At 34.6% G+C, this 12324-nt stretch overlaps 1 protein-coding gene across 2 annotated transcripts in view; it reads right to left on the reverse strand.

Annotated features, from left to right (window-relative positions):
- The window catches only part of lpar3 (lysophosphatidic acid receptor 3), a 30509-nt gene extending 23456 nt beyond the window's left edge, over positions 1-7053 (reverse strand). Inside the window, exons 1-2 of one of the 2 annotated variants that reach the window (XM_056447817.1) lie at positions 6914-7051; positions 4717-5480 (exon numbers count right to left, since the gene is read on the reverse strand). In XM_056447817.1, the coding sequence (XP_056303792.1) occupies positions 4717-5458 (742 nt within the window). In that variant the 5' untranslated portion in view covers positions 5459-5480; positions 6914-7051. Of the gene's footprint in view, positions 1-4716; positions 5481-6913 lie in introns of both variants that reach the window. The other variant, XM_056447818.1, reaches the window with a different exon arrangement.
- Positions 7054-12324: the final 5271 nt, after the last annotated feature.

Consider the following 12324-nt stretch of genomic DNA (forward strand, 5'->3'; position numbering starts at 1 on the left):
TATACTAAATATTTCATTTAGTACTGAACAGGTTTGGAACCTCTTGAGGGTAGGTTACTAGTGAATCTAATTTTGGGTGAACTGTCCCTTTAAGTAGTTTGACTCAATTTGTTGTCATTTTGAGATTCTCCACTTGTCATTTTCTCTTAGTTTCTATATGCAGTCTCCTCTAAATGTTTAAAAATCTGTTTTTAATCTATATGTATATAAATACCATTTTTATGAAGTGTTCACATTTTAAAAACCCTTCATTTTTCATTGGCCTCTTTGCAGACAAATCATCTGTCTGATTGTATGAATCATAAAAGAAGACAAAGACAATCTAAAGGCGAAAGAAACCCAACCTTTGAACCTCTGATAGCAATCAGCTAATGCGAGGGTGGAGGTTTCGTGTTTTGTCTCATTGTTCACTCTTGCGTCTCACTCTGAACTCTTTGCTTTCTCGTCTCCAACTGCTCGAACAAGCATAACATCTAAAAAAGCATCATCTACACATATCTACTATGTCCTAGTTGTCTGCCTGAGGTTAACAGGATATGATGTCACATCCTTTCAATCTAAATATTTGCCATGTCTGTAATAAATCCGTGAAAACATTTACCCGCCCTGTCCCACATCACCCAGTCTCGGGTGGGTTACGAGTTTGGCAAGCAATGTTTTAGAGACCCCGCAAGCCTCCGTTGTGTGCTAAATTCAAATATCCAGCAGTCTGGGAGAATTTATCATGCTTTCAGACTAAAGGCGTGGACTTTGGACAGCACATGAAGGCTTGTGGGAAAACTATAAACCAACAGATCCTGTAATTGCCATTGAACTTTGAGTGACTGAGAAGCGATGATACATTCTGACTGATACATATCACAGTCTGGAATGCATGCGGTGGTTCAGCGTGCTGCGTTTGTGCAATGAATCCACTCCCCATTCTGTCAGGACGCCTGTAGTTATCTAGTACGCTCTACTAAATGGTTTTACCCAAACAAAATCATTTACTCAGCAATATCATGTCGATCTGAACAAGCGATAATGCACCAAATTCACTTTTAACCATGAAAGTAAAGTTTCTGTTTAGCCTAAAGGAAATAAGTAAATGTAAAATGTGTTAAATGTGTTGTTACAGGTAAGAAATTAAAATACTTGTAAAGTTCTTTTATAATAAGCCGTTGTGTATGTACAGTTGAATAGTGTATGTACAGTTGAATTCAGAATTATTAGCCCCTCTGAATTATTGGCCCCTCTGTTCATTTTTTCCCCAATTTCTGTTTCAAGAGTTCCCACTTAGATATGCTTAGGATTTAAGGCAGGTTTGGCATGCTGTCCCGGGAGAGAACCCTGAGCTTGGAGATATTTGAGCCAGACCAGGGCTCCCGCCCAGTCAATAAGTATATCAGGAGATCCGAGATCAGGTAGGTCTCGAGAGCTCCCCCTTAAGAAAAGGGAGGAAAAGGAGGAGATGGGGTGGAAGGGGGGATTCTCCAAACGAAGATAGAGCAGTAGGAAGAGAATAATCCATTTATAGTAAACTAGGATCACTCTGATTGGATTATTACTGAATACAGATGAGCGGCCAGTCGTGCTCAATCATATCACATGCTCCTCTCGAAATTAGTTTATGAAACTTCACTTAACAGAGAGATTTTTTTCTAACACATTTCTAAACATAATAGTTTTAACAACTCATCTCTAATAACTGATTTATTTTATGTTTGCCATGATGACAGTAAATAATATTGTACTAGATATTTTTCAAGACACTTCTATACAGCTTAAAGTGACATTTAAAGGCTTAACTAGATTTATTAGGGTAACTAGGCAGGTTAGGGTAATTAGGCAAGTTATTGTATAATGATGGTGTGTTCTGCAGACTATGGGAAAAAATATAGCTTAAAGGGGCTAATACTTTTGACCTTAAAATGGTTTTTAAAAAATAAAAAAATGCTTTTATTCTAGCCGAAATAAAAGCAATTAAACATTCTCCAGAAGATGCAAAATATTCTCAGACATACTGTGAACATGTCATTGCTCTGTTAAACATAATTTGGGAAATATAAAAAAAAATTCATTTAAAAAAAATTTGAATTATGACTTCAACTGTATTATTATTGCATCTTTTTTAGTTCCTGCTGACGAACTACAATGCATTTTGTTCCTCTGTGGATACCAAAAAGCGTTTTAATAAATGTTTCTTACAAATGCTTTGTTCATATAATGAAAGCCAATAGTGTCCAAATAGTGTCCGTGACTGAAAATGAAAATATTGTTTTGTTTGTTTTCGTTTTATTTTTTCAGTTCTGGCAGAATATTTTTGGTCAACACAATTTTGGTGGATAATTAAACTCTCTATGAAACACAAATGATATTTAGGTTAATGTTTGAACGCCCTATACAACAAAAGTCATTGTGACCAATTTATTTATTTGTACGTTTGTCCATCCCTACAATTAAAGTCACTGGGGTCCTTCTAGGGCTGCGCCATATTGCAAAAAAATATCACAATATCATGTTTCAGATCACTCGATATCGATAATTATTGAATATTTCTTAACAATTCATTCAGGAATATGAAGATTCATGTTATTTAACCACTTTATTTTAATTACTAAGGCAAATAGTTTTAATAGTCAAAAACTAAAATATTTAAACAAAATATCTGATCTCTTTATATTGAAATAAACAGCTTAATAAAGTGTTTACGAGACTCTTAAACTTGATAAATAAAAAGTTACAAAGTGTGTGCAATGGTAAAGGTAGATCAACATCTGTTAAATGTCAACAATAATGATACAGTAAACCTCAAACTCTGTCAACAACACAATTATGATTAACAAATATTAGCTTTCAAGTAAAGGAACTAACCATCATTATTCAAATACATACTGAACATTACAAATTGTGAAGTTGGATGACTAAAATACCCCTTATGTTAACAATTCTTTCAAATGGGGAGCTGGGGTGCACAAGAAAAGAAACCAAAAAGCCACTCTGGCGACAATCTTACATTATTTTTTAATTAGTCTAGTCTTTAGGTAATTAGTCTGCTGTAACTGAAATGTGTATATTCCATACAAATTGTGAAGTAGATTGGTTAGTTCTACTTCATTCAAAAATGTTCAGATGTTTTTTATCTAGGTGTACCTGGAAAATGCGCGTGCGTCACATGTGCGCCGCTTGCACACCATGTGACATCTTACACCCTAAGCTTATTAGCATTGCTTCCAAGGCGCACGCTCAGCAGCCACATTTTAATAAAACTACAGCATTCATAACGAAACTTTATACTGAATCTTTTTTTTTTTTAATCGATATTGACAATGGTGTTCCGTCAATAAACATCAATACCGATTTTATCGCCCAGCCCTACAGTAGGTCCTTCCATTCATCCATCCATCCATCTATACAATAAAAGTCAGTGAGGTCCAGTTATTTATTATTTAAATTGTATGTGTGTGTGACTTAGGGCTAGGTATTTAATCCAAAAGTAATCGACATTCAAAACCTATAATTGATCAAATTTTCACAGTTTGATTCTTTCAATTGCTTTCTCTATCATGTGACCACTTTTGCCACTTTGCAGCCACATCTCTGAGCCATGATCTCTGGTCAAGTAGGACGATGGACCCATCTTTGAGCCTTACTTTGCACTACATTGACAATGATTGGAAGCTTTTCACATTATGACTCCAATACCTAATTATTATCTTGTTATAATGTCTATTAAGAAATGAAACATTTCAACAATTAGAATTTATGCTCACTGGAAGAGTGTACTTGCGTTATGATGCTATTTTACTGTCAAAATGGCCTTAAAATGACAATAATATTGTTTATCGCAGTAAATTTTGTTTCTATGTATCGTACACCAAAAAATAGATATTGTGACAGGCCTAATGTTCAATAAATAATCATAGATGGTAGATAGTGTGTTTCCTTTCATTACTTTAAAATCAAGTAATGCACCCTTCATTCAAAAATCTCTCACTTGTAATATGTGAGCATATTTACTGTACAAAACCGTTCAGTAAACCATGAGGACAAAAAATAAATAAATCAATAAATAAAATAATCATTCATTAATCAAAATAGAGTTAAAATGTTCATTTAATTAAGATTTTGATTCAGCAGCCCTAGTGTGACTGCTGAATATTTTCAGTTGACAATTTTGGTGCATCAAAATCCACAACTGGAAATTCAATTAATATGAATTTTTCCCCAAGTATTTTGTTCCTTTGTGAATGTTTTGACTGTTTGTGTCCATACACTGTAAAAAAAATCCTGGTTGCTTTACATTTTTAGGCTGATTCAATTAATCTTATGAGTCCATCGAACTTATATTATGTTGAACTGACTTAAAACAGCTTGCGTAACTTTTAAAATTGAGTTAAAACATAATTAACTTAGTTTAATAAGTTACAACGACCTAAAAACATATGTTGTCAGGTTTAATTGATCATATATTTTTTACAGTGTAGAATCAAAACCCAAGTGTAATATAATTGTAAAATTATGACAATAATTATTATTTTTTGGCCATTTCTGATCATTGTATTAGGTGATGACTATATTGGTGCATCATCACAAATAGGTATACATCTGCCACTTACTTTAAAAATAAATAACTTTGGCATTTTGTGTCACTTAGTTTAGGTACAACTTTCACTTCTTGCTGAACAATCCCTTTCCCCAAATTGAAAACCTAAGGGAGTAATCTGTAGAACTCACCTAGCACGGTCATCACAGTTTTGATGAGCTTGATTGGCGTCCTTTTGCGATTCATAGATCCAGAAGTGTGCGCCTTCAAGACAACAGTCTTTTTCATCACATAGACGTAAATCCTCAAATAGACGCCCACCATGATGAGGAAGAGCACCAGGTTGGACACAGACCAGAAGATCAGGTAGCTACGGCTAAAGATGGGGGCCAATTTAGAGCACAGATCCAGACTGCAGATACAGTTCCAGCCCAAACTAGGAACGGCACCCATGAATATGGAGATACCCCATACTAGGGCAATCAACAGAGTCACTCTGCGTTTGGTGAGGTTACTGTGAACCTTAAAGTTCATGATGGAGATGTAGCGCTCCAGGGCGATCACCAGGAGGTTTGTCAGAGACGCGGAGAGACTTGCGTCCAGCAAACCCTGACGAAAAAAGTAGCCTTGAACAGTTAGATCACGAGATATTTTCCCTGTGTTGAACATGAGATAGATGTAAGCGATTCCGGCGAGAAAGTCTGAGGCGGCGAGGTTGGCGAGGAGATAGTAGAAAGGGTAGTGAAACCTCTTGTTTGTCACCACCGCTGCTATGATCATGGCATTGGCTACCAGGATGAAACAACAGCAGATTGAGCCAACACACTGAACCAGGATGAGCTGCGTGCGGTCCCATTCGTCCGAGGTGATGTTGCTGTTGTTGTAGAAAAAGGCCATGGGCTGGTCATGGTAGCAGATGTTGTGCCTGGCCATCTTTGGACAAAACACACTAGGACTGGAAAAGATAACAAAATAAGTGCATTGTATGGGACTAAAGGGTTTCAGTTACAGTACTTCAGTTTGTTTTTCATGAGAGCCATTTAGATGGAAACCCATGATTCAGAGATGAAGATAACAAACATAATGCGACAGACAGAAATTAAGTAGACTAAATAAAAACAAATACAGTAAAATACGCATTTGTGCCTTAGCACAGACACAATTTGCTTTTAAAATACAAAATAAAATTCAGTTTTCTTACAAATAGAATGTATGTTTATTTACAGGTTGTCATTTTTTTAGTTAGTTTGACTAGCTTTTCTAATAAAACATTAATAATAATAATAATAATAATAATAATAATAATAATAATAATAATAATAATAATGTGATGATGATTTCTCTCACAAAATACTATGATGCAAGTAAATATACATTTAAAATGATAGATATATGCTTTACATTATTATACGTTTAAAAGGCAATAAAACAGTAAGTAGATTTCAAAATAACACACGAAGAGTTAAGATGCAAAAACCCTCTAAATGCTGTTTGATATTTTCTTCTAAAATTAGCATTTTTCTCAGACTCTTGTGTGTAGTCTCAGAAATTTTACTTTTATATGCACAAATAAAGTTCTTTTCATTGCCTTTAAAGTGAAATACTTCAACATAAACAAAGGAGGCTGAGCAAAATGCTCATTTTAGGAGAAAACTTCACATGACATTTAGAGGTTTTTGCATCTGAACTCTTCACATATAGCTTCTCAGATCCTATATTTCATTAATCATCTTTTTTTTTAATTATATTTTGTCTTCATTAGCTAGTTTAAAAAACTAGAACTTACAAATTAAAAAAATGCTAATATAAAAAATGTATTAATCCTTGGAAAACACAAATAAACCTCGAGTTTTGCGACACTAACCATTTAAGCAAACTAAACATAGATATCTGAAGTAAAACTGTGGTTACAAAATCAGTGTGCTAAAAACCTTTATTTAGCACACCTTTACTATTTAAAGCCATATAACATATCCTCTTTTACTTGAATGTTAATCATCAAAACAAACCAAAACAGCTCAACAAAGATATTTTTAGTAAAACTGAGGTTACAAAAACAATTATGAATGTGCCAAAAACCTTTATTTAGCACATATTTAGTATACTTAAAGCCATATATCATGTTTTACTTGAATTTTAAACATCAAACCAAACCAAAACTGCTCAACAAAGATATTTGTAGTAAAACTGTGATCACAAAAACGATAATCAATGTGCCAAAAACCTTTATTTAGCACACTTTTAGTATTTAAAGCCATATAATATATCCTGTTTTACTTGAATTTTAAACATCAAAACAAACCAAAACTGCTCGTGAAGACAAGTGTATTGGTATTTCATTGAAAGAATGTATAAAAATGTGCAGCGACAGAAATGAAGCTCACTTACCAGTGACAGACTGGTCAGGTTCTCGGTTCACTCCCCATTAGTAGTCTGAAGTTTCACTCATACACAGCGCGACTCCTCACACACATACACACACACACATACGCCTCTCTCCCTCAGTGCAGTATGAAGTTTGATCTGGGCCGTTTTAGCTGAGCTGGAGTGTCAGACTGTCCCTCTGGGCGTGGCTTAAAACCGAATAGATTTTTTTCGAAAGCGAAACACCGCGAAATTTACATATTCAATGAAGAAGTATGTACTCTCACTGTTAGTGTTTGGATAGATAGTTTAATCAGATTTATAAAGTTCAATATAAGGCAGGTTGTGTCATCACCAGTAGATGAATAACGCGTTTATGAGTGGCTTATTTTGTTTCACCGTCTATTGCGTAACATTATGCAATTTTACTCAGGTGTGTGAGGAAAATGCCATAAGTGTAGAGATTTAAATCAGAAGACAGTGAATTGTACTTGTCAACATTTTAAGTCACAATAAAAACAAGAAATATGGGGTAATCTTTTTATGAGGGTAAAAGCTGATTAAAGTATTATTTTATTAGTATTTCTAATGAGTTCGGTTTTAAATTTTGTCATATTGTTCAGCAATTTTGTATACTCACTGTAGTGTTGGCATTGCGAGTAACGTGAGTTACGTAATACTATTTTTTCTAAGTAACGAGTAACGCATTATTTTAAAAAGTTATAAAATATTTGGGTCACTTTTTTAATTTAGTTCATTTTCTTTAAATAAATAGCTGAATTAACTTATGATGGCCACGTTGAATCCTGCACACAACGAGAGAATGCAGGAACAGACAGAAAAGACGGCAGAGCCTTAGATTTCTGTGATGGAAATATTCTCATTATTGTGAAGATATGGAAGAAAAGGAAAAGAGGATTATCTGAATGAACAGAGATTTTACTTATTTTAAGACACAATTTAAGAACAAAAATGGCAAACGCATTGCTTTAAATTTTTACTAATCTGTATATACTGCATGCATAGTGGGGTCAGGAAGTTTTTTGATAATAACATTATCTTACATTAATTTATGTGTTTGTTTATTTGTTTTTTAAAAGGTAAATGAAGGTTATACAATGTGTTGTTAATTGCAGAGGTATTTAAAAAAAAAAAGAATAAAAAAATGCAAGTTCTGAAAGAGATCAAGCCTCAGCCAGGTCAGAAAAAGTAATGCAAAAGTAAATCAAAAGTAGGGCCAGACGGAATCTGCTGACATTTTTTGCTTTTTCTGCGCAGAATTTTGTTAAAAATCTGCGGATTTATGCTGAATGATTTTAGGAGTATCATAACTAAAACCTTAATATATGAAATAAAAAGTAATGCCTTTTTAACTTTTATTTAATGTTTACAATGCAAATCCAATAAGATCCACTTTATTTGGTAAAAAAAAAGCAAGTCTCTCATATAATATCTCTACTAAAAGACAGAAAATATTACTTTACAAACTGTGTTGTAAATAAATCATATCAACATTTTCATATTAGACAATAATATTACTGAAATTCATTTAAAAACTAAATAAATATAAATTTACACACATTTACACAAGTGAATAAACAGAACTAATGATGGGCTAAAAATCTGCACAATTCTGTGCGCACAGATTCCATGTGGGCCTACTCAAAAGTAACGTAGCGCATTGCTTACCATAAAAAGTAGCTAAGTAACGCAACTAGTTACTTTTTTAAAGAGTAACTCAATATTGTAACGCATTACTTTCTAAAGTAACTTTCCCCAACACCGCTTACTGGCCATGTTATTAGGTACACACAGTATTAGGTTGCTAACAAAACTGAAAATAATCATTTACTGACCCATCACTCGTCACAAACCTGGTTTCTGTCTTCTTTTAAACACAAAGTAGGATGATTTGAAAAGGTCCAAAACCAGTAATCATTGACATCCATCGTATTTGTTTTTTCCTTTGGATACAATGGTTATCAGTTTTCAACATTCTTCAAAATATCTTTATGCTAAACAACAGAAAGAAACTAATAAAGGTTTGGAGAAATGGTGAGTAGCCTATGTTTTTCTTTTAGGTTGAACAATCCCTTTAGTTCTTCATGGCACATGGGCTCAACTAGGTGCTACAAATATTTCTCAGAGATTTGACTCATGCATTTGTCATCTGCACATTCATTAAGCAAATGTTCAATTCCATGCAACAAACTCTGATCCTGCCATAAAAATATATAGTTGCAGACTCTATTAGCCTAGATTGCTTTTTTTTTTAACCCCTTTCAATCTCGTATTGTCCAGTTTTGGTGGCTTCAGTTTGCAGGTTCTTCACTGACAGGAGCATCACCAGTCTGCTCTTCGTCTTCTGCTTCAAGAGCTGACGTGAGTGAAATGTTTCCAGAGATCATCTGATGCAGACTTTGATTGTAGCAAGTGTTTATTTGAGTTCCTATTGACCAGCTCAGAGCAGTCTGGTTATTCTCCTCTGACATCAACAAGGCATTTTTGGCCTCGGTGCTACAGTCCTGACTGGATATGTTCTCATTTCAGGCTCTGCAAACTCTACAGCTGGTGAGAGAAAATCCCAGTAGATTAGCAGTTTCTCAAATACTCCAAAAAGACTGCCTGGCAACAACAATCATGCCACTTTCAAAATCACTTTCTTCTCCTCCATTCTAATGCTGGGTTTGAACTTCAGATCACTTTGACCATGCCCAGTGGCACCTGCAGCTGTACTGTATGATTCCTTGGATTTACTCAATTTTTTTTACGTTAAGTGGTTGTAAACAATTTATTTGTGTTGAATTTAAACAAACAAATTAAGTTGAACATTGTTAAATTTAATTTGTTTGTTTAAATTCAACACAAATAAATTGTTTGCAACAGTTTTGCATGCAACAATTTTATTCAGTGTACCTACCATGATAGGGCGTGAATTAATGCTGCTTTTTAATTTATTTATTACTTAATTAAAATTGATTATAAAACCGTATACACTACGATATATTGACAAAGCAAAAAAGAATGACCACAAATAAAAGGTGTGCGTTTGTGTGTTTTAAAGTGTGTATGTACTTGCATTGTGGGAGATGGGTGAAGAAATCTATTGGCTTTAGTTTTGCTGGCGGTTTTTCTGCACACTAAAAATGACAATTCAGATAGCTATTCAGATAGGTTCAAAATGAGTAAACGCTTATTAAAACAGATAAACTTAATTGAGACATTTGCCAAAAGGCCTACAACTAATGAAACAAATACTCATCCCCCACACGGGGTGTAGACTGCAGTATTATCTGAGTCTCTTTCATCAGACAGATCAGATCCAGCTGCTGCACAGCCTCCTCGCATGGAACGGCTACCATTCAAGGTGTTTTAAACAATTTTATCTGGCATGAATAAGCAGACATCTCCATTCTCAAAATGAGTTTCTGAGTTGTCTCACCCTTCAACAGAGTTTGTTCCACTGAGGTAATGTGGGAACATGTTCAGTGCTGTTGCGAATATAGGCCCTATGCAATATGCGAATTTGTAAAAGCCTGTCCTGCTCTTTCAAATTATTTGAATAATTAAATTGTAATTAACCGGCACAACATGGAAAACAGTTTAATATAGGCGTCTCTGAAACTGAATATTTCACTTTCAATTTTATTTAGTCTAGATTATGGTTTTATTTGACAATCCAGTTCGTGATTTGGCATTGTTGAAGCATAGCGGATTTGTTTTGAAGTACTTCACCTCAAATGTTATTCGTTTTTCTATTTTATCTAGAAGATAACTGACCAAGAAAAATATTTAAACAAAGAGATTAACAATATATGAAATTAGTTTAAAAAAAAAAGATATTTTTTCCAAGAAAGATATACAAATTGTATTTTTGTTTGAGCCCATCCACAACTCAACTGTGCAGGTGGATGATTTTCAGTCAGTGGAAAGTAAGGATTTAATTAATGTTTCACTTATTGTATTGTATCACAATCTTTTGTCATATATTTCCAATTTTTTTAATATGTCATAATTTTAAAAACTACGTCATGAGCGTCTGATTTTCCTTGATGCTGATGTGTTTTCATTACATTTAGATATTAGCGGAATATTACAATTAAAAAGGAAACAAATTATAATGCAACGAATGCGCTTAAATAATGTAGCCTTTAACAGTGCGCATCAATGTTTCTTGACATGATTGGCAGAAGGGGGCGGTGCTGGATTTGTGCATACCTTGGAATAAAATCCTGCAGGCGCCCCTGACCATGTTTATGTGCTTAAATACATTGAGCTCATTGACTGGTCAAATATTTGCAGTAACGAGCAGCCAAACATGTGTAACTAATAAAGTGGCCACCATGTGTTTGGCTGAATCTGTAATCGCCCCTATACCTTTAAATAATGCGCTATTTGAGAGAGCAGCCCTCTCTAGTAGCGTCCAAAACCATAGTGGGCATTCTGAAGGTCATTCAATCTATCCCACAATGCACCACAATGATGAGTGTATAACTAATGTACACTCAACAGCTAGAAAATACACAAAAAGTTCATGCTTCAATGGAATTTCCACATCTGACCACAAGATGGCATTCAAAGCATTATCCTATCCATGTAAGTTTCAAAATAACATATTTATTTTAATGTGTGTATGCATGACAGAAACCAAAACACTTCAATACTAACAGACAGCTCACGAAGTATTTAATAAATATCACAAGGTCTGGTCAAGAAGATGAAATTTGAATCCGTCAGAGATCTATCAATCACAATTAAAGCATAAACAAAACGGCATCACAATCCACTCACTCATTTTCATTCACTCCTTTAAGTGGACTAATAATGGTAGGAAATAGGGGATGCAGGTATAGGCGGTGCGATTTTAGAAGAGACTAAGGCTGCATCCGAAATCGCATACTTCCATACTATATAGTATTCTAAAACAGCATGCGAGCCAAGTAGTATATCCGAATTCATAGAACTTGAAATCACAGATTTTCTGGCGAGGTTCTGGAGTGTATATCCGATGCATGCTGCGCTATCCCATGATGCCCCGCAAGATAATTCATGAATGGGAGTAAAGCGACGCAACTCACGTAAGTAGGTTATGTGATCGTGACAAAATGGCAGATGCAGTATGTACAAGCTCCAATCACACTACACATTCATACTGTATAGGACATACTTTTCTAACGGCCAAGTACTACATTTTAACTCAAATGCTATTCCTACTGGGTAGTAGGTGGTTTTGGACGCAGCCTAAATGCATTGAGCTGCTGCCTCGTGATTGGCTGGTTACATATCTGCCTTAATGAGCAGCCAAACAGGTGTAACTAATAAAGTGGCCACAAAGTATTTCGCTGCGGCCGAATTTGCATACTATCCATCCTAAATAGTGTTTGAAAATAGAATTAGTATGTCCCAAACTATAGTATGTTGAGAAGAGTACGCCA

This window comes from Danio aesculapii, chromosome 22, assembly GCF_903798145.1.
Source record: "Danio aesculapii chromosome 22, fDanAes4.1, whole genome shotgun sequence".
Lineage (NCBI taxonomy): Eukaryota > Metazoa > Chordata > Actinopteri > Cypriniformes > Danionidae > Danio > Danio aesculapii.